This window comes from Limanda limanda, chromosome 13 (genome assembly GCF_963576545.1).
Source record: "Limanda limanda chromosome 13, fLimLim1.1, whole genome shotgun sequence".
Taxonomy (NCBI): Eukaryota; Metazoa; Chordata; class Actinopteri; order Pleuronectiformes; family Pleuronectidae; genus Limanda; species Limanda limanda.
The window spans coordinates 8,312,409-8,335,387 of record NC_083648.1 but is presented as its reverse complement, the minus strand read 5'-3'; the positions used below and the strand labels follow the sequence as shown (position 1 = coordinate 8,335,387).

The 22,979-nt window shown below is 41.3% G+C and overlaps 2 protein-coding genes across 2 annotated transcripts; both read left to right on the top strand.

The window, feature by feature from the left end:
• Positions 1-7,355: 7,355 nt before the first annotated feature.
• samd7 (sterile alpha motif domain containing 7) lies at positions 7,356-11,210 on the top strand. The gene is made up of 8 exons (XM_061085161.1): positions 7,356-7,458; positions 7,711-7,834; positions 8,403-8,527; positions 8,627-8,708; positions 8,904-9,577; positions 9,663-9,778; positions 9,865-9,975; positions 10,974-11,210. Exons 1-8 carry the CDS (start codon positions 7,356-7,358, stop codon positions 11,208-11,210), a joined length of 1,572 nt encoding a protein of 523 aa, XP_060941144.1.
• Positions 11,211-15,189: 3,979 nt separating this feature from the next.
• Positions 15,190-22,829, top strand: sec62 (SEC62 homolog, preprotein translocation factor). The gene is made up of 8 exons (XM_061083796.1): positions 15,190-15,253; positions 17,174-17,282; positions 18,249-18,354; positions 18,492-18,747; positions 18,993-19,088; positions 19,183-19,243; positions 19,360-19,479; positions 19,903-22,829. The coding sequence occupies exons 1-8, from the start codon at positions 15,218-15,220 to the stop codon at positions 20,514-20,516; spliced, it is 1,398 nt and encodes a 465-aa protein (XP_060939779.1). The 5' UTR covers positions 15,190-15,217; the 3' UTR covers positions 20,517-22,829.
• The last annotated feature ends 150 nt before the right edge of the window (positions 22,830-22,979 follow it).

The following is a 22,979-nucleotide window of genomic DNA, read 5'->3' as shown; positions in this document are numbered from 1 at the left end:
AAATATATTCAAAGGAAGTGAGACTCAGCTCTAATGCTGTGCTCGGTAAGTACTTTAACTTTAATTGAAGTGTATCGAAAGGCAATTAGAAAAGCTAATGTGGTACTTTTACTCAGGTACTTTTCTGTCTGTTTATATGTACTTTTACTTGAGTCAAATATTGGAGTACTTCCTCTTCCACCGTCCTCGGGTTATTGCTCTCCTCAGCCACAGCTTGTGGATTTGATGGAAATATCTCAAAAACTACTAAATGGATTGCCACAATATTCAGTACACACATTCGAAATAGTCTCAAGATGAGATATTCTGTGAAAACTTTGATAACTTTCACAAAATGCAGATTATGTATGAAATGTATATTGTGGATGTATGAACTACTGGTTCAGAGGAACCGTTAATGTCTTTTTCACATTATGCGGTTGTGATAGAATATATAAAAGAAGCCCATATATACAGAATCTAGCCCCATTCAAAACATTCACCATGTCAGTCAGTATTATCTGAACATAGTACATCGAGGATCTAAAGCCTTTCCTGTTATTTCAGGGATTATTGATCCTGAAGAGTCTTACAATCCAGGATCTCACCGTAATCATGACCTAAACAAGATTTCCATCAGGCGTGGAAGACGTAATGCTTCCACCTCAGAGGGATTACAGCTTCATTAAAGTCGTCATTCGATGGTCCGGACCCCAGGTTGCTGCTGTAATTAGAGGATGGGTGGTGTTTGAATCTGCACCGACCCAGTGAATTTATAGCTGAGCCTGTTTCTTGAGGTTAAACCTGCTCTGATACTTTCGCCTCACTGTGACTCTGTAATGCTTGGTGCAAAAATCCCTCATAAAAAGCTTACACCTAGCAGATTCCTAAATTAGCGGTTTACACATCCTAAAGCTCACTCACTTAATTCCCAAGTGATTAATTTGTGTGTTTCTTTTCTCCTCTTTTTAGTAAAAATATCTAGTGGATTCAGAGAAATACTGTTACTGAGTTTTTCTCCTGTTCATATAGTATATAATAACATATTAATGTTACTTCTGCTGGTACATCTGATGTGGTTTTATTGTTTATATTTTCCCCAATTGTTGAAACCAATACTGCTTCTATGGTTGCTACAGGGGAAGACAAAGTATTAAGATCAGTGGTTTCACGCCTGTTTTCAAAAGTACAGAAATATTTTCAGCAAAATGTTTCTTAAATATTGTATTTAGTATAAAAGTATAAAATAAAGGTATTCCAACAGGTAAACAAATAGAATCACCAAATGAGTATATAAATAATTGTTATTCTTTCTGTGCTCAACACTTGGAGTTCAATTTAATTTCAAAAGATATTAATGTGTAATTGTTCTTATTTCCTCCCCTCTCTGGTTTGTGGTCATTACCACTGTGTTTGCGATCCTCACTGACTAGCGCCACCATGAGGTTTCCAAAGCAGTTTTGAGTGAAATGCCTCAACAATCCCATCACAGCTCCTTTTAGTTATGAAATGATTTGGTTGCTTGATTATTTGCCTGTTGGACTTTCAAGTCGAGTCAGCACACGGTCGACTGGAGGCCGACTTAACATCACAGTTGGAGCTGTCGTTCAGGAGAACATGGATGTCTGTATTATGTTTCGCTAATAGAGGTTAAAAGTTAAACGTTCTTCTGTCTGGATCTAAAAACCTGATTAGTGCGGCTGCTCCACATTTTTTCATCAGTCATCAGTGTCAAAAGAGAGTTTGATATTAATAATAAACTTTATCTGTGTAGAGCTCATTAAAATAACAAAATTACAAAAGGCTACAAAAGAGGGGAAATTGGAAATAAATATAAAAAGGCGGAGGTCAGGTCAAGTTCACATCCACAGAGTCTATAATATATATTAAAACACACCTGTATAAATATATAGACATATAACTTTAATTAAATTTACTAAATTAAGTTTTAAAAATCGGTTTATATTCATCTTTTATTGTGTAGAGTATTTACAACTGATAAAATGTACTGACAATGAAAATACAGACAAACACTGTTCTGGGAATCTAAGACATTTAGCAAAGTGATTTGAGAGTTTTTATAATCAATAAATACTTTCATTATTTATTGCAGGACTTGGTCCCGACCTGGTTATTCAACCCTCCATGAGTTATTATTGTTTCCTGCAGACTGCAGATGGAGAGAGGAGCTCTTCTCCATTCACCCTCCACATCATGTTGTTTGTTTGGCAGCAGCACTGCACAGTCGACCAACTGTGCACAGCTCGCTGCCACCAGACATAGGAGAAAAAAAAACACCATTCAAGGAAGAAGTGCAGGCGCATGCTGTAAGCGGCTGGTGAGCGCAAACTGTCAGATTAAGAGGTCTGAGAGGATGATCCGGCCAACATTTAGTCGGATTTCTAGCAAATTACCACCAAGCATGTTTGGGTCAACGCTGTGGCACCCTGGGGAGCACAATACCTCTCACAACCAAACTAGACATGAGGGACAAACAAAAACAAGACTGATCTGCATGGTTTTTACAAAGTCGTCAAGCTGCATCATGAAGCTGCCCTGCATGTGGCCGCACAGCACTTAAGGAGGGGTTGGCCATTTTGCCACTGGAAAAGGAAGCTAAGCATTTAGGTGTCTTAACTATGGCCTAAAGTGCTAACAAGGGATTAGTGAGGTAAACGTTGAAAGAGGTTTAGCACTCCACGCTTAGGACCAGTGCTGCTTCAGTAATTACACATGAGTTGCAAGGTGCAGCGAGCAGTTGGATGGGAGATCACAGTGATGTCAGGACAGGGAGGGCTTACCACAGGAGATAAGGCCAGCTAATGGAGATGAAATGAATCGGTATTTAACAGGTCTCCTTTAGTTAAGGCAGCTAGCTGGCAGCAGACCGCGCTCCGAGCAGGTTGACTGGTTAGTGGGAGGCCGGATAGTTGTAAGTGATAGTCAGGCAACTCGTTCTGTGAGATCTGTGAAGGCTTTCATTTACATTTGTGACCTGCTTTTTTTAAACCTGAATTGGGACAAAACCAGTTCATACTCTGCTCACTGGTGTGAACTTGAAGGTGAGTCATTTAAAACTTCTCTCTGTTTCTACTCCTCATCTTCCAATTTCATTTTTCTTGTGCTTCTATTTCTGACCGATTTGTTCTGGTTGTATTTACAGTTGTTGCTACAATTAACATTTATTCTGCTGTTATTCCTGTGAAAAAACACAAAATCCATTTAATATACCGTGATCAGAAATGGTAGCAAAAGACCTTCAACATTTTCATCACACAATGCAAATCTTTTCAAACTGTCAAAATGTTCACAGTAAGCGGTATAAAGGGCGTCTGATCCCTCTGTAAGTGATTAATCTAAAGGCCAATGCGATTAGAGGAACAACCTTGAAATCTGCATAATTAACCTAATAATTAGCCCAGATTCTGTAAATAGCACTTAAAGAGAATGAAAAAATAGTTTGAATACATCGTGAATTGGCCTCTCGCCTTCATGATCTGAAATTCTTTGTGCCGATATCACATGTTTATATTATTAATTAATATTTTATAATAATATTTAATCTAATGCAGTCAATCATGGTCTTTTTCAGCACTTTGTCATGTGAGGTTGCGACAATTAGAAGTTAATTTTAAATAAATAAGTAAAAACCTGCAGTTCATCATTTACCGTTCATGTTTCATAAAATCTCAGATTTGTGTGTGTGTGCGTGCGTGTGTGTGGGGATTAGCGAGGACTAGACAATACTTCTGTCTTGTCTGATATGACCTCCTCAGGGCTCCATCTAAGTCGTCAGCAATTTTTCCCTTTAATTCATTCTTGTAATGAGATTAACCAGGCAACGGTAAATCCAAGGAGCCCAATCCCTGGATTTGGCAGCTGCGGTGTGGCCTCTGCTTGTTAAGGAAATATAACAAGTGTTTGTCGAGCTCACCTTTGACGACAGTTTCACTCACTAAAGCTGCAGCTGCTTAACGTTTAGGTGTGAGGTTGTGACACGTTTGAGACCAGGTCTGAATTCAATGTTTACAGCAGAACACAAAGTCTCAAAAGGCTTCAACTTTACTTAAGAGTCTTAAAACCAAACCCTGTAAAAGTGTTAGCTGTGATCAAACAGGTCTTATGAAGGATTTCTCCGAATGGCACAAAGTTCACACAGGCCTTCCTCAGTTTGAGCTGCTCATGTATTATGTATCGTTACATTCGGGTTACTGAGCTATTTCTCTGAGAAATAATTACCCTGCGCTCTTTGAAATACTAATAAGACTTTTAAATAAAGCTCACTTCTGTTCTGAAGGATTTTATAAAATCATCAAAGACTCTTTTAATCAAGTAGAAGAAAAGTCCTTTTGTCTTCTTCATATTAAAGCAGATTTTTTTATCTGTGTCTCAAGTTGCATTTTCTGATTGATGGCATCGGTCGATGAGATATCTCCTTTCTCAAATGATTTATTCAAAGAAGAATTATTAACAGTTTAATTATCAGCAAATCTCACACAGTATATTGTCTTTAGTGTCTCTTATGGTACATTTACGTAAGTTCTGGTGTATTTGATGGTGTTATTGTTTGAATGTTGAGTTGGATGCTTTGTTATCTATCACATCAGTGTAAAATAGCAAAAAAGTTCAGTTGCTAGTTATAGCTTAAGATATTACATGTAAATATATGATCAGTTGATCAAATACACACACATATAACTCTCTCTATATATACATACATACTAATGGGGTTTATATACACAGTGTTTTATACAGTGGGGTCTAGAAGTCACTTTGCCATCATGTTTACTTTTGGAGCAAGTTCCCGAGCAAGTTCCTTCCAAAGATTGTTTTGGGGAAAGTTATCTCAACTTCATGTGGTAAAAAACTATTTGTACAGTAAACATTGATACATCCTCCAGTATTTCATTCTTAATACAGAATAATGTTTAAAATTTTGGATGTATTCTACAAAAAGAAACAAGGACATGTTATATTTTCCACCACAAGGACAGAAAATACAGTCACAACTTGAGAAACTGTTTTGAAATATTTGCAATTATGAAAAGGCACTTTAGTGTTTACCTTCTGAATTTCTTTTCAAAGATTTTCATGCATTTACCTTTTGGGAGACTCAAGGTCTACCTCTGTGACAGGAGTGTAATGGTAATATATAAAACCCACAGACAGGGACTAACACAGGCCGCTGATTTAACTTCGACAACCGACTGTCGTAGTTCTTCTATCTGAAGAAGAGTTCACTTGATGCACTTGAGTCATGGATCAAACTCATATCCATTATTTTCCATTTTGAAGATTTAATCGTTAAATGTGTGAGCTGTTCGGCCACACTGGCTTCAGGGAAAAACCAGCCTCATCATCCTGAGATATGCGCAGTTGTTTATAGTCTCCCATATAAAAATGTAAATCATTAATTCCCAGTGGAGAGAATGTAAAGGGGATAATAGATTACATGAGGCCCAGAGGCTCAGAGCTTAGAGCCCACTTGGGAATTAGAGAAACATCGATGTAGGAATATATTTCTCCTCATTTGCTGATGCGAGCTGTTGTGACATTGGCAGAAAAGGAGGTGGAGGCAGGGTGCATGTGTTCGCACCACATAGCTCCACATAAACCGATTGCATCCCCAGATTTATCCTCAAGGTGTTTTTAGGACATCCTGGGAGCTAATGGAGTCTAATAGGCTTAGCACTTAGGGTGTATTGTCCGGGATGCTTACAGGCAAGGTTTGCTGAGGGTAAAACTCTAAACGTGCGGATTACCTCCAACACATCCCTTTAAAGTGCTGTATAGCCAGGACTTAGCTAATAGGATCGTGGGGGTAGCAGGGGCCTGGGAAGGTGGGGTTGGGGGTTGGACGGCCCAGCAGGGCGGGCTGGTCAGCGGGTCAGCAGATGTAGCTAGCAGACTGTTGCAGGACTAACAAGGGGATTACAGCCTTCAGATTAGATGGACTTCGGAGGGAACTTGAGGAACTGTGGATAATGCACGAGGCCTTGGGGCAAATCTTATGGCGCCATTTGTCTGGGGGAGGGGAAAGCAGAAATAATGTGACCTAAGTACATGTGCACAGATTTAAACACACAAGTGAACATATCAGTGAAATGCACTTATGGTCAAAGTAAAAATATCTATAGAGGTGTTTAGTTTGCAACGTCTGTGTAAAAGTGTGAATTAAGATAATTTTTTACCCAGAGACATTTTGCAACCGGGTCTGGGATTAGCAGAGCTGGATTATTATCCTGTCGTTTACAGTATCATATTTTGTAATGGGATTTCTGCCGAGTAGAAGGCTAATTGGAGGTGTCTAAGTCGATTGTGCTTGTGAACACAAGCTGCTGGCTCAGCTAAGAACAATGTGGCCGTGTACAGTGAGTGTGTATGTGTGAATGCCAGCGTACGGGTGGGTGTGTCCTTTTAGTATTATTACACTTACAGGAACCAAATGAAGAGAATGCCAGTATGAGGAGGGAAATAAAATCCACCCAGTAGTTGATTGTTTTGCTGGTCTCCACATCTTTGAGGGTTAGGTTTAGGGTTTGGATTTACAGGTTAAATTTAAATTTTGGATTAGATTTACATCACGGTGAGGGTTAAGGTTGGTTTAAGATTAATACTTAATGCTGGGGATAAGGTAAGAGGTGAGAGTAGGGGTCAAAGGTTGATGAAATGAACTTGAACAGTGTTAGTCTGTGTGCATTCATCCCATACCGGCAATATTCTGCAGTTTAAAATAAACATATTATTACTTTTAGTATCTATACAATCAATACATATTTATTTATATTGGGAAAAATATTACATAAAATATATTATATACTAGATTAATTAGCAATGCTCTATAGACGAGCCTTTAAAATCCATATGACAAAAGTAAAATTCACACAAATACATGTTATTTAAATGTATATCTATATTCAGTGCAAATTGCTATGTTCATTGTTAATTGTTGTTAATTGTTATTGCAGATCTCTATATGTTATATATAAAATATATACATGCGGAAATAAACATAATTCTGTATGTTTGGCTTGTGTTTACATTTGTAGAGTGAAGACAGTGTCCAGTTTGAATTCACCAGTTCATGAGATATTTTATTGGGATCATATAATTCTCTGACTAAAATAAATCCAACACAAAGTCCAACGATCAGCATGTATGTTAAATCTAAATAGGTAACTGCTGCCCTCTAGTGGCAGTAGCAGAAAATTTAAAAAACATATAGCACAGTCCAGGGTGGTTCAGCGATGGTCTTTTCAATCATTTTGGATTGTACATAATGATGTCACCAAACTGTGAATGCATGTTTGATTTTGACCTCTTCTTTAACTTGAATTTCAGCTACCTTTACGTGGAGGTCAAAGGTCGAGTGTGTCATGACCCCGCGGGAGCAGCTGAGGAAGATGACAGCGATGGGGGAGCAGGGAGCTTTGGACGAGAAGCACTGGTACCGCCTGGTCAACGGCATGTCAGCTGGAGGTGAGAGAAGAAACTGAGGAAACTGAGGAAACTGAGCCACACGGCAACTGGAAAACACAAAAATAAATTATGTAAAAGGGTTAATCTACAAAAAGATACTTGTTAATTCACATATTGTCCTAACACCATCTAAAGAACCAATTCTGTGTCTGCTATATACTGATTTCTTCAGTTTCCACAGTCAGGACAAATCTGTCTCTGTGGATGAATCTGCCTCGAGTGTGACCTGCGGTGTTTTTTCTTCTCCTGCAGAGCTGAGGCAGAGACAGGAGTTAATAATGAGGAACCAGATGGCCATGGCTCCGCAGATTCTCGCCCAGGGGCAGCAGAGGTTACAAGGAGTCCCAGCACAGTTTGAACCTCATTTCATGGAGAGGTATGTGCCTGAGCTTACTCTTAAATTTTAAATGGTAGCTCTATGGAAAGTTGGACGCCTGAGACTTGTCAGTTACAGCTGCAGAAGGGAACCAGACACTGCTTTTTTTGCACGGCCAGATTAGAAAACAGGGGAATTACCCGAGCTCCTCAAACCCCTCAGGGATCCAGAAAGCACCCAGCTTTACTCTACGTATTATTAGAGTCGACTTGGTTTGCATAATCGCAAATTTGCTAGAAATATGAATTTGTGGCTCCTGTGTAACAAATCCAGCTTCAAGGCCAAAGTAGTTTCAGATTATGTCAATCAAAACATCAGTTAATGCGCTCATCAAACTAGTTGGTTTCTCGATATAATATAATGAGCTTATCATGTTTAATCGGCCAAACAACACTTTTTGGGCCCATTCAGAGAATAATACAGCCATGCTGCCTGGGTCTAGTCTTTTCTTTTCACTGGGCGCAAAGTTTACTTATAAACAAAACAACTTGTTAAAGATCTCTCTGTAAATAAGTAACCATTGGATGTCCTGTTATAAGACTGATTTTAAAAAGTTTTCTTTCCGTAGGGAGATGGTTCAGCCCAATGAGATGGTTTCCTCTGATGGCCGACAGATGCACATGGGGCCTCACCTGGGTCCACCTATGCCCCCGCATGGCAACCTCATGCCTGGGAGAGGATTCCCTGGAGCAGGTGAGCATGGACAGGCCACTACAGTCCCTGAATTTCCAGTCTGTATGTGAAGGTATGTGAGTGAGTATTAACAGCTGATGTCCATTTCTTCTTTCTCAGCAGGCTATGGCTTCATGCCCTCTGAGCCTATGGAAACAGTTGCCCGGCGACAGGAGCTCATTCACAAGCAAAACATCGCAAGGTGGGTGCACAGAATATCATCGTCTCACACAGACATTCCACCTACACAACTCTCTGCACCACATTTTGTTGGACATTTTGTACATTCCCAGACTTTGTTCCTTTCCCTGAGCTTTGGGAAAGTGTGATTATGTGATTTCTACCATTTGTGCCATACACGAACATATCTTAAATATTTGTATGTGCTTTTGTTCAGAATGGAGATGAACGCCATCCTGCACCAGAAGGAGCTGGAGAACGCCCACCAGAAGGGACTGATAGGAATGGACAATCCCATGGCTTACCCCTCCAACCACATGGCCTTCAGAGGCCGACAGCGCATGCCAGACGGCCACGATGTCTTCGTCCACCGACCAACTCTGGACGAACTTCACTCCAACAGCATCCTCATGTCAGCCAGCCCTTACCCGCCCATCAGCACGCTGCACAGGGAGAGGGGACGGAGGGCAGGCAGAAGGCCGACCGCTCACAAGAGTGCAGAAAGCCACGTGGCCAACCTGAAGTGCCAGGCTGAGGATAAAAATGTAGAGCAGAGCCCCGGGGCCACATCAGGGGAGGAGAAGGATTCGGAGGCCAAGGGGGACATGGGAGAGGAGTGTGCCACCAGTAAAACACACCATCAAGCAAAAATAGAGTCAGAACTTACAGGAAGCAGGAAGAACTACAAAGAAGGGGATTCAGCTCTGCGCAAGGCCTGTGTGAACACGCAGGACAGCTGCTCTGATCCGGCCAACAGTGGCACCACCGAAAAAGACATTTCCAGCCAGTGTTCAGCTTTCCAGGAGAAGTTCATGTATCCCTCAGCAGGAGGAGCTCTCCCCGGGATGCCTTACATGTTCCCAGTCCCTGGAAATGGCTTCCTCCCACCTGGTGAGCTTGGGGAGTTTACACAAAATTGACAACCTATTAAATTGTAAACTGATCTTGAATCTATGTTTGTTTTTGTTGTTGCCAGGTCCACGGAATCTCTTTCTTAATGGGGATGAGGTGTCGGAGGACATAAGGAAGTGGACGGTGAATGACGTTTACAACTTTATCAACAGTATACCCACGTGTGCAGAATACGCTCAGGTTGGTGCTTGACTTTAACCAACATGACTTCACGCGTTCTGTTGTGTGTCTCTGTTGTGCTAATGTGAGGGGATTGGTCTCTGCAGACGTTCAAGGACCACATGATTGATGGGGAGACGCTCCCCCTCCTCTCAGAGGAACATCTACTGGACACGCTGGGGCTCAAGCTGGGGCCGGCTCTCAAGATCCGCTCACAGGTAGAGAACCACACACACACTCTGAAACCTCAGAAATCTGGGCCTTTTTTAACCACTTGACTTAAATGATACCAACGCCCACTCAATGGTAGAGGGGCACAGTGACACATCTATAAATGCCTCTTGTCATGAACACTATTCATTGAGATGAGATTAGCGTGTTCAATATTCTGCAGCAGAATCGTGAATAAGAGAGAGAAATCGTGAATAAGCAGATTTTTCACGATTTCTCTCACTTTTAATAAGATCCCTGTTTCCTGTTTCCAACACAAATCCATTATAATCATCAGATAGTGTGTATTACAATTACACTAACTTACTTAGCTCTACTAAGGTGGTGTTACTCTTGGAAGTACAACTTTCTCTTAAAACTTGTATGAAGTTCACCATTAGCATCAGCACATGCTCTTTAATGCACGTTTCACTTCATTATTACACACATATTACAACAATAAGTATTATAGTCTCTTCCCTTCTATACTATTTTGTTGCTTATTGACTGAATTTAAACAATGTTCTCACCTGAGAACGACCACAGGAAGTTTAACTCCTTCTCGTGTAGACTTTACTGTCAAACTCCCGGCATCCTATAGGTTAAACTGTGCAACAGCATGTAAACTATGTTAGGATAATCCATCACTATATTTTGGAGGCATGAATTTCATGAACTTTGTAAAATAACTGATCCGTTAAAAGTAGATTAAAAAGTGGGGTGTCAGTTTTTTTAAATTTGGATTTTTGCATGATGTTGCTTTAGCGCTGGGTTTGTTTTATTGACGAGTCACAATAAACAAGCACATATACCACAAGCCTGAAACTACAACAACTACCTACATACATCACTATACTTTTTGCATTTCATCATTTATATACCTGTGCTTTCCTCTGTGCCAAGGCCTGTGGAGGACAGGTGATGTCCAGTCAGTCTGACAGATAAAAAACTCTTTAAATCAACACTTTGGATCTTACATGTGCCGTCTATCTCTATTCCTCTGCAGGTGTCCAAGCGTCTTGGCAACATGTTGTACATGATGAACCTGCCGCTGCCCACCGCCCCCCTGCACGCCCCCCCGGAGAAGCCCGGGGACCGCTCCTCAGAGATCGGCTCCCCTGTCAATTGCAACAGTGAGGAGATGGTGGCGAGTCCAAGAGACCCTGATGTCCTCAAATCCACAGAGCACCTTCACGAGACAGAAAACAACTCCCCTCCGTCTGCCAGCAGCGAGACAGTGTGACCAGCACTGATGTGAGGGTGGAGGAGAGTGACCCAGGTCTGCACCTACAGCACGACACCAGCTGATGGACTGCTACTGCCTCTGTGGTGGTTTTGTTTCTATGATGATTACCTGAATTGAAGATGCTTTTTTTTACTGTTTGCTACCAGGAGTTTTCATACACAGCTTCATACTAGGCCCAGGTGTCTGCTAAATATTTTTTATTTTACGTATAAATGTATATATATTTCTAAAAACAACAGTGGAGTGGTCTGGACTTTGAGTTATGAGACACTGAGAAGGTTCAATCAGTTATTTTTTTGGTTTTCTTCTTACATTACAGGCCTTAGTCTCCAAAGGTCTGATTGTAGCCTCAAACTCTGAGTTATACTTTTCAGGTGCTAATTGTCATTTCTCCAGTAGACCAGCAGTAAGACAATAGAAATCACAAGGGAATGGTTTTATAATCAAAAGAATGATATGTTTAAAAGTTTTGGGTTTTGATATCTTTTGTGATATCGTTTGTGTTTGTTGGATTGTAAATAAAGTGTTTTTCTACATAGGAATCTGCAGTACTATCTTTCTTTCATGGCACGGACAATTTACTTTATGTGAAGATTTATGTTTTTATTTTTATCAAATTACCCTCTTTAAAATACATCATCCTTTTTTCAAGGAGAGCCTGATAAACCATTACCTTTAATCGACTATTAAATCATACAAAGAAAATAACAGGAGCAAACATTTCCATTGAGAAAAAGGGGGCTAACTTTCTTAATTGCAAGGATTTAATGTGTGATTGTAACTCATGTCAGTCAAAGAGATGTTTTTACTTATGTTTTTATTATGAGCTGCGAGAGGCGACGGTGATTAGGCTGTCATAACAAACACAATGGGGCACCTGAATAAAACTTTCTCATCTTTATTTTAATCTTCCTTCTAGTAATCATTTATAAACTATCACGATGAATTTAGTTCAACAGCTTATTCGATGACCTGCATCAGGTAAGATATTGTCAGATGAGAACAGAATGATGCACATGAACAGTCCAAATGCAGCAAAGGAAATATTTGGTCAGGCTATGAAAAATAAATAAATAGCACACTGTGTACGGTGTCTATTGCAAATGCATATGTTCTTGTTTCCCAGAAACTTTAAGGATTGACTCATGTTTGCTTTAAAGGAACGGTCTAATTATATTACTAAATAAAATAACTGAATCTACCTTGAGGCATTTCATATGTTGACATGACATTTTTATAAGTATAAGTATAAAATAATCGCAATATTAAACTGTAAACTCAGCAGAGTTGTCTTTGTTTCACAGAGCTGGATATTGAGGTCAGCACTGAAACTCGTCTCCTGAAACAACAATTCCAACAGCTCCAGATTTTGTTTAGCAGATTCTCTTTCTCCTGTCTAAGTTCTGATAACCGCTCACTTGCCTCTAGAATTAAAGAGTCATCTGCCACCTTTTGCTCATTTAATCATTGTCACCACTTCCTCACTGGGCTCCTGATAGTCATCGTAGATGATGAGCATTTCTTTCCTCTTCTGCAGTTCTTGTTTGCTCTTCTCTTCATTCTTATTTGCCCTGACTTCTGCAAGGTAAAGCGGGAAATGTATCAGCTGTATTCAACTCGTGTGCCATTATGGTCTTTTCCTCAATTTACTGCACTGGTGAGTTTAGTTGTTCAAGTGATTTACTCTGAATATGTTAACCCCTTGATACACAAACTATGCAAACCCCTTCTAATGCACAACAGGAGTCAAAAATTACCTGTATTAATTAGGGCCTGAGCACTGACAGATGTGAGGCTCTATTAAAATTGTAAGGATTATCATTATTATTATTATTTTTCAGGCAACTGAATTGGCTTTTTGAGGGTTTTAACATGCTCAAATTCTTACCAAAGGGGTTATTAGAAAGTGGTGAAAATGTACGTATTCTGGAGGAATTTTCCATTGGCGTGGCAAAATGGCTCAACGGTGCCCCCCCCGAGACCCCCGGAAAGTTGACCGATCTTCACAAAAATCGATACACATGTGTATCATGACCAGACAAACAAAAAAGTCTGGTTTCCTTTGCTATTTCATATATTTGTTTCTTCCTTCTTCTTTTAGAGTCTTTGATGACATAGAGGATGCGTCTTCTATACTATCAAAGGAGCCTTTTCATATAGGAGAGCTGGATTCCAAGACACCCACAGCTTGATCCTGTAGAACATTATCTAGGTCCTCAGCATCAGAGATTTCACACTCAGAATCAAGACCAAGAATTGCCTCCTTATAACCTCATCCTGTTCTTCATAGAGCCTCTTTATGACAAAGTCAATGATGGTAAGTCTGAAATGATTGCAACCAGCCATACTGACACTCTGGATAAGGAAAATACAAAGCATATTTTCAAATGCATATCAATCAGTCTATAAAGTATATACTGTTATGTTTCGAGTTTTATTTTGTTGATCTACCTATGGTGAGTTAGCCAGAAAAGAAGGGAGCTAGCTAACAGCTAGTTAGTATTGTACATATTTCACAGAAATACAATATTTAGGTTTGGTTATAAAGTAAGAAAGGAAATAGGAAAATAATTTGTGGTAATCAAAAACAAGACATTTAATGGATATTTAGAATATGATATGATAAAATAGATTTATTTCAGATATATAGCAAAATAACACAGGAAATGAGTAGCCTACAGGTCATTTTTGACTCATGTTATGCATTAGAAGGGTGATGATACAAACATGATTTTTATTTCAAAAGTAACGAAGGACCATTTTTAATTGAGATTTGTGATGATCAAAAACAAGTTAATTGGGGAAAATACCTGAAATACTGAATGATGAAATTCATTCTCTGCAAAGATTCAGAAAATAAAAACGGAGCCAGGTCACTTTTGATCCATGTTGTGTATCAAAGTGTTGAGAGGCGAGAAGAACACATTACACTTCCTAGGATTCAATAAATACAAATAATCCCCTGTCGTCAGTTTTCTTTAATGTCACAGTGTCAGTGGTCATAGATTCCTAAGCCTCGTTTTACAACTTTAATTCGATTTACATCAAAAGTTCACTTGATGGCGTGGACCGTTATGCGTGATTAGTCGGCGTGGTCCAGCACCACGGGACGCACGCAGGAAGTGACGTGTGTATCCTTCCCGACGCACAGATCGCACGCAACACGAAGCAGTTCCGCCCTATGGTTCCGCCCAGTCCCTGTTCGCCGTCCCCCTAGTTGTCATTATTAATATTTATATAGTATTGTAATAATAATTATAATAATAATAATAATAATAAATATTAACACATTAGTATTGTTTTTTGTTATTATTACAGTACTATATAAAACGTACTTTAATTATTAGATAGATAGATAGATAGATAGATAGATAGATAGATAGATAGATAGATAGATAGATAGATAGATAGATAGATAGATAGATAGATAGATAGATAGATAGATAGATAGATAGATAGATAGATAGATAGATAGAGTACTTTATTCATCCCCGAAGGGAAATTAAGTCGTCGTAGCAGCCGGTATATTTGAATACAATAAAATAAAATACAATAGAATTAAATAAAAAATATTGAGGTACAAAGAATAAAAAACAGAAACACAAGATAAATAGGTAGATAAGGTGCATTGGCAAGATGATAGTAATAGTACTGATGATATGATGGTAATGTTATTGTTAGACAGTATATAAAAATAGTACAATATATAGTATATAATATAATATATATTTATATATGATAGTAATTATACCAATATAATACACTACTTATTATTATTATTACTTATTATTACAATACTATATAATAATAACAATAACAAAAAACAATACTTATGTGTTAATATTTATTATTATTATTATTGTTGTTGTTGCTGCTGCTGTTGTTGCTGTTTATTATTATTATCATTATCAGCCGTTTTTTACCGTTAGTCTCCAACTATCGCGATACCATACAGTCTCATGCGCGTTCCCGGCGTAGTGCACGTCGGAGGAGCAGAGAGGATCATGGCGGAGCGCAGGAGACACAAGAAGCGGATCCAGGTAAACATCTCTCACTCCTCTGTTGCAAATGGCCGCCCGTGTCCGCGGAGGAACCACAGGTAGCGACCGGGGAGCAGGTTAGCGACCCGTTACCGGAGCCCTGTCCCCGGCCACGTCCCCGAGAGGAGCCGGTAACGGGCGGCGGAGGAAGCCAACTGATGGCTAAAGGTAGCTAGCATTAGCAGGCTAGCTTAAAAAAAACAAATAGCAGTGTGTTTCTGCTTCGAAGGGAAAACACTTCCGGGCTCGTAGCTGGCTGTCTCCGCCATAGGTCTCCGCCACCTGCAGCCCCCCCTCCCCCACCCACCCACTGGGGTAATGTCAGTGTACTTTCCACCCAGCTGCGGTGGGAATCGAACCTTGTTCACTGTAACTCAAGTGGCTGGAGTCAGGTTTGCTGGCTAAGCTGCGTCAGCTCAACCGGGACGTGTTTACATAACGTGAGGCGACGTGTGCGGGGTTTGTGATCACGTAGTTGGACATGACCTATCACATGTGGAGACGACATGTCCACTGTCCCATCACAGGTTGAGTGTCCCACGCAGCGGATCATCGTGTCCCCTGCGAGAGACACACAGCTACAGGTTCACTCAACTTTAATGTGGAGGTGTCCCTAATATTCTGACACCTCGTTTACATCAGTGACTTCCTTGTGTCCCACAGAACGATGTCCCTCCTCTTACATGTGTCTCACTACTTAGGACAAGTGGACATTTAACACTCGCCTGCTGTGGCTGACGTGTAACAGATAATCGTGTTGTTCAGGGGCAGCTGTATAACACACACACTCACACAGACACACACAGTCCACTATTATTGCTAAAGACACTTGTCCCTGACTTCATCACACATCGTGACGCAGGCGCTGTTTTAATCATCACAGGATCCAATCGTTACAATGGGGTTATGACATCTGTTGTAGCTGCTCACGTCAATAACAAGTGCCTGATAACAAATATGTGTTCCTCCATGAAGATATTAAACTAGAATATTAGAAACAGCCTCTAAAATAAAGTCATAATGTTGATTTAAAAGCAATTGGAGGATTTAGTGCAGCTGTGTGAGACATTAGCTTCAGGTACGTCGTCACACACCGTCCAACCCAGTGTGGTCCAGTTACATAACTGTACGTGCTGTTATCTCCTTTATGAGTCAATGACTGAGGCTTCTCCAGAACACCAGTCTACATTTACTCATCAGTTATCTCTATTCTTCACATAGTCACAGATTATTATTCATGTTCTATTTATCAATGTGCTTTAAAAACCTCAGTGAAGATTTGAGACGGCCTTCATCTGCAGACTCGGTGAGGTGTACTGGCAATCAGCTTCTACATGCTATGTCTGTGACTTGACTTAACACGTACAGAACCCAGCCACCCCCCCTCATGCCAGGTAGATGGTACAGACGGGCAAGGGGGGGGGGGGGGGAGGCTCATGTAACAGCCGTGTGACTGATACCTGCTTCCTTCAAACAAAGGCCTGTTTGATGGACTGGTCTCCAGCTCGTGCTGCGGGTCAGCACCAGCAGCTGGAATGGCTGCAGCCGGACTGACTCTCCCTGTGCCCCCCCCCCCCTCGGTGTTGGCATGTGGCTCCGTGCTGCTGGCAGGAGAGCGCAGACAGTGCAAACATTGTGAGGACGGACGAGATGGCCTCTCTGAAATGATTTGAAACGAATGAGGGGGGAAAAAAATCCACCTCAGTGTCTGCGTTTACTTATCCAGCCTAGAACATTTGCTTTCATTGGAATCCTCGCTTTCTAGAGCAATGTGGTTATTTCCTTAGCAATAAATGTAATCTTCTAAAAAGACGTGTTATCGTTTGTACAGTGCCAGAATTTAGCAGATTGTGTTTTTGCCTCTGTGTGTGTGTGTGTGTGTGTGTGTGTTAAGCTGTGTGTTTTTGTCTGGCCCTGCAGGAGGTGAGCGAGCCCACCAAGGATGAGAAGGCGGTGGCCAAGTATCTTCGCTTCAACTGCCCGACCAAGTCCACCAACATGATGGGTCACCGGGTCGACTACTTCATTGGTCAGTGTTTGTTTGTGAGCCGCATCGGGCAGAGATGTCGACACACAACCTCAGAACCGGGGGGGGGCATCCATCAGAAGCAGCTTGACACACAGACACACACACACACAGACTGATGTCTTCACCGCACAGATTCACTTGGGTTAGATTTTGTCAAAGTAAATGACACGGGTTTTAGTTATTCTTCATCGTCACCATCACTTTAGCTGAGGGCTGCTGTGTTTCTACAGCAGGTGGCCATCACTCTTCCTTCTGTCAAATACAGGGATGAGTGGAGCCACTTAAAGCAGCACTGCCTTTATAATAACACTGAATTAAAGGAAAATGGGAAAATAATGGATTAATGGGAAAAGAGTCCGTCACAGTGATGGATTATCACCTGAATCTTTCCTTCGCCCTTTATGGGTCTCTATAGTGAGTCTCATTTAAAGTGTGTAGCTGACAAAACACAGCTCTCCCACCCACTGCAGGCTGCTCAGCTCCAGACAGCAGACAGACACAGTTAGCAACTCGCTGGTGAACCTTGTGGAGCGTTGAGCAGCTCTGAAGAGCCGAAGATTTCCCTCAGGAGTTGGTAGAGAAAAAGAAACGGACAAAGAAGAAGTGAATGCTGGACTGAAATTCATGTGAACACAAACACAACTGTGAGTGACTGTTAGTGTTGCTCTGTCACAGTGGGTTGTGTAAGCACCTCACCAGCTATTATTGTGAGGTTGTGGTGCTTTACTCTTCTTAACTGACAGAGGATGACAAGCATTATGTGTTTGCACAATGACAAAGCATGACTGGATATATGTTGAACACATTTTGTCTCATTGTCCAGCCCTACGACAAGGTTTCACACCAACAAAACCTGTATGGGCCTGTTCAAATAAACTGTTTACAGGATAATGGGCACATGATCCTTTCAGGGCAAGTCCAACTGTATGTTTTATCTCTGGGTGTTTTTTATGTCCTCACGTTCAGCCTCCAAGGCAGTGGACTGTCTTCAGGACTCCAAATGGGCCAAAGCAAAGAAGGGAGAGGAAGCGCTGTTCACCACCAGAGAGTCTGTGGTGGAGTACTGCAACAGGTCAGTTGTGACACACACACACACACACATACACACACCAACACGCTGCTGAGTTCAACAGACAGTTATTGATCATAATCACATAATCACATTAATGTCTGTTGCCCTTAACAATCCGCTGTTCTCTTCCTCTGTAGACTCCTGAAGAAGCAGTTCTTCCACCGAGCCCTCAAAGTGATGAAGAAGAAACCTGAGAAAGAGTTGAAGAAGGAGAAAGAGGAAAAGGAAAAGAAGGAGAAGGAGAAAGAGAAGGAGATGGTGAAGGAGAAGGAGATGGTGAAAGAGAAGGACAGGGCCAAGGGCGACAGCTGCAGAGAGGAGGAGAAAAAAGGGAAGAAGGAGAAAGAGAAGAAGAAAGAGCCCGAAGCTGCTGAAACCAAGAAAGACAAGAGCGTACGTTCCCCAGCACTCACTCCCTCTGGTAGAAGATAAACCTGTCGAACCAAACTGATTCAAATATTAAATTTGATAAACACTCCGCCTTAGGCAAACATAGAACAAGTGGAAAATTAACTAAGAAAATTTCTGTGCCTGTATTGTTTTTTTGATCAACATATTAACAATTTAAAATGCTGCTTCTCATTTGAACCTGTTCTGTGAGCATTAAGTTAAGGAAAGATTTGCATTTGAATCCACAGGATGACAGTCCTGGAAGCCCCAAGAAGAAGAAAGAAGCGAAGAAGAAGTTTAAACTGGAGCCTCATGACGATCAGCTGTTTCTGGATGGAAATGAGGTATTTATGAGCGGGCTCAGGGAATGTGTCACAGACGAGTTTGAAGTTCTCGAAAAACAAAAACACAAAACAAAACCTGTCTTATCTGTTTAAGGTTTTCGTGTGGATTTATGATCCCGTCCATTTCAAGACCTTCGCCATGGGACTGATTCTCGGTGAGTCGCAGCTGTGAATCATCCACGTTCTTCTGAGAGAGAAGTGAATGGAGGCTCGTCTCTGACCGACTGCAGCTGTGTTTAAAGTCGCCCTGTCTGTGTGTTGTGTGTTTCAGTTATTGCCGTGATCGCGGCCACGCTGTTCCCTCTGTGGCCAGCAGAGATGCGTGTAGGAGTTTACTATCTCAGTGTCGCAGCAGGCTGCTTCGTGGCCAGTATTCTGCTTCTAGCTGTTGGTGAGTACAAATTAAATTAAAAAACAAAACAAGAGAATGTTTCATTAAAAAAACTAAACAGTCTAGGAAAAAGTAGCCCCTTCAGTACAAGAATAACAAAACTTGAATGCATAAATGAAAGTTTTCATAGCTGTACACTTAGTTTTGTGTTATTGATGCCAATATGTTGTTGTGAAGCCTTTTCTGTTCAGCACCCTTTAAACAGAAGAGTAATTCAAAGGGCTTTATCTAAGAAAACAGGATTTATACAAATGCCGTCCAAGAAACACAACAAAAAGGAAAATAATAGAAAAAATAACAGATTAAAAAACACACGTAGACCAAACTAAGAAAAGAGGAAATACATCGTACTGTAGTTGTAGAGATATCTGTTCATATCTTTCAATTGCTGTTAATCTCACTGGTTGTCTCCTCTCCCCTCAGCCCGCTGTATCCTCTTCCTGCTCATTTGGGTGGTGACCGGCGGGCGCCACCACTTCTGGTTCCTCCCCAACCTCACGGCCGACGTGGGCTTCATCGACTCGTTCCGGCCGCTCTACACTCACGAGTACAAAGGGCCGCGAGCCGCCAAGAAGGCGTCCGACGACAAGACCGACGAGAAGGACGACGAGAAGGACGAGGACGCCGCCACCAAGGCCCAGAAGTCCGACAGCGACGAGAAGTCCGACAGCGAGAAAAAGGACTGCGACGACGAAGAGGAGGAGGAAGAGGAGGAGAGCAAAGAGACGGGGCAGGAGGAGAGTCAGGAGGCGGAGGGGGAGGGAACGGGGGTGGAGCGCCTCTCGGACACGGACAGCGACCGGCGGGAGGACGAAGGCTCGCAGCACAGCAACGGAAACGACTTTGAGATGATCACCAGAGAAGAGCTGGAGCAGCACACGGAGGAAGAACAAGAACAAGAAGAAGAAGAAGAAGAGGAGGTGAAAGAGAAAGTGGAGGAGAAAGAGGAAGTGAAGGAGGAGGAAAAAGAGGAGGAGACGCAACAAACGAAAGAAGATGGTGGGAGTGAGACTAAAACCCAGACTGCTGAAACATAAACTTCTTACAATCCCGTCACTCTCTACTCTTCTCTGCCCCCCCCCCTCCCTCCCTCCCTCCCTGTGATCAAGGTCCAGTGTCCCTGAGGCCACAGAGTCTCCACCTCCTCTCGTCAGGATCTTCCACTAATCTAAACCGGGATGGACACAACACTCAAAAGTTAACAGCTACAACAATAGGGGGGGGAAACATACATCCAATAAAAGAAGAAGAAGCCTTACGATGGATCCTCCCACTCAAATGTTATTTATGTTCCAATCTAACCTGCCACCGGATGATAGCCCTGAGGAAGTTGTCCACGAAAAAAAACCCATCAGACCAACAACTCATTCTTCTCTTTTCATTAACGTGTTTTTTTCTCTGTCATTTCAACTTTAAAATATTGTATTTATGTCCCGTCTTTTGCGTCATTAAATCTTTTTTTTTTTTGTGAGGTCAAATCCACCTCCGAGAGCGACCGTGTTAAACTGACCAGAAAGAAAAGATGTGTTAGTTATTCACCTGGTTCCTGTTTCCATCGTCTCCAGGTGGTTGGTACAAACATGGTCGTCATGGAGACCGCCATAAGGCCCCTTTTTTCTCTGTTTTCAAACCCTTGCACGTCTGAAAGCTTTCTCGGGCAGCACTTAAAGCAAAGTGACCAGCACGTCTGCTTGGCATTGAGGTCGGATGGACCAAATCCTGTAGTTTGTTAAGAAAAATAAAAAGTTTAAAAAAGCGACCCCCTTGTGGCAGGATGGAGTATTTACAGGCCAGAGGGAGTACGGCTCTTTGAGGTACTTGCCATTGTCAGAATTGTTTGTTTTATTAATTTGAAATGATTGGCTGATAATCACAGTGCAATCCTCTCACAGTCTGACATACGTTTACTTCATGTTAAATACTGTGCGACTGGGACTCAGCTGGCACACTTGATTTTCTTTTTTTAAAAAGACTGCAGCGTTTGTTGTACGACTACAGCTAGAGGATAAAACAGTGATTTACTGAACCAGAGAAGAAGTAAAGCAAACTAGTGCCAAACACAGCTCATCGAGATGTTCCTGCGTGTGAGAGCGAGGGGGGGGTGTGTGTTTTTAATTTGTTCATTTTGTAACCGCAGTGTCAAACTCAACTCAAACCTTTTAACATCTCCAAAAAGGAAGCACAGCACAAGGTTGTTAGTGTGGTAGCTAAACAAAGATTATTGGTCTCAATGAAACCGCTTGTGTTCGCACTAGACTCGCATTCAAGATGTCGTGTGAAAAGAGTCGTGGGCGTTCTTGGTGAATCCAGCTCCGCCCACCGGGACCGGAGCTCCACCCATGACCTAGTACCTGGGGGCCGTGGTCCAAGCTGTTCCTTCACGTCATCTTATGGCTAGAAAATGTTTTAGATCGGCTCTCTTTAGTCATAGCGAGGATTATATTAAAGTATAAGAAATAGAAATGTATCATTTATATATGGATTCTATTGATATATCAAATATATACATACTGTCTAAGAAACAGCTCTTTTTTTCCTCCTTTTCTTTTGTACTGGGATTAATAATTATACCTCCTAAATGTTTTAAATGCTAATTTGTGTTTTTATATGTTCATCTGGGATTAGAGGAGCGTGGGAATTTCAAAATCTGTATTTCTTTTTTTTACACTTGCCACTGTAGCGTTGAATGTGATACGGTTGGTTTGTTGTGCGCTGACACAGCTGTATTCCTCACACTAACAATGGTCAGTCATTAACCCGAGGTTATAAAACCAGTGGCTTGTGTCACGCTGAGAGCGACCGGCCATTTTCCACATAATCCAATGTGGCAAAACCAATATTCTTATGTATTGCAAACACTTTCTGTATGGTCGTCCTTTCCTGAATCGAACTCCCCTCGACCGTATTTAGTCCTTTTATCTTCTGCTCCTGTTCGTTTGTTATTTTCTTTTCTTCCCGTCAATAGGCGAAATGCATCTCTCTTGTGTTCTCTGAGTTGCCAGTTGCTCATTTTCAGCAAAACCGTTTCACAAAAGAGAGAAAATAACTGCTTCTCCTAATTGTTCTCGACTGCTGCACAGTATCGGTCTGTTGTATGTTGTAGTATTATTATTACTCTCTATGCTGCTGCTTCTCATCGCACATTTCTGGGGGAAGTAAAAGTGAAAATGTAAAACATCCATGTTTTATCTCTCGGTCAAAACAGCGTGTCTTTTGATCACCTAGTTGTCCCCTTTTGGATCAGTGTCATTCTGAAGACTGTCTCATGCAATATTGGAGTATAATTTAATAAAAATGGATGTCTGGAAATATATCTGTATCTTATTATTGCAATAAAAATATAGAAAGCACTTGAGTATTGATTTGTTTTCCTCTGGAATATTTGGGCATTGGTTTGACAAGATTTCTACCAAAAACATTACTTTTGAGGATGTCACCTTCAGCTCAGCTAAAAAATCAAAGCATAATTAAATAATATAAACAATAAACTATAATAATTG

What these genes read in the sequence shown, in the direction of transcription:
- samd7 (XM_061085161.1), top strand. Translation starts at nt 7,356, where the DNA reads ATGACCCCGCGGGAGCAGCTGAGGAAGATGACAGCGATGGGGGAGCAG. An exon ending in CAACGGCATGTCAGCTGGAG is followed by an intron (nt 7,459 to 7,710) that starts GTGAGAGAAGAA and finishes CTTCTCCTGCAG; the next exon opens with AGCTGAGGCAGAGACAGGAG. An exon ending in CACAAGCAAAACATCGCAAG is followed by an intron (nt 8,709 to 8,903) that starts GTGGGTGCACAG and finishes GCTTTTGTTCAG; the next exon opens with AATGGAGATGAACGCCATCC.
- sec62 (XM_061083796.1), top strand. Translation starts at nt 15,218, where the DNA reads ATGGCGGAGCGCAGGAGACACAAGAAGCGGATCCAG. An exon ending in GACACAAGAAGCGGATCCAG is followed by an intron (nt 15,254 to 17,173) that starts GTAAACATCTCT and finishes CTGGCCCTGCAG; the next exon opens with GAGGTGAGCGAGCCCACCAA. An exon ending in CCGGGTCGACTACTTCATTG is followed by an intron (nt 17,283 to 18,248) that starts GTCAGTGTTTGT and finishes CCTCACGTTCAG; the next exon opens with CCTCCAAGGCAGTGGACTGT.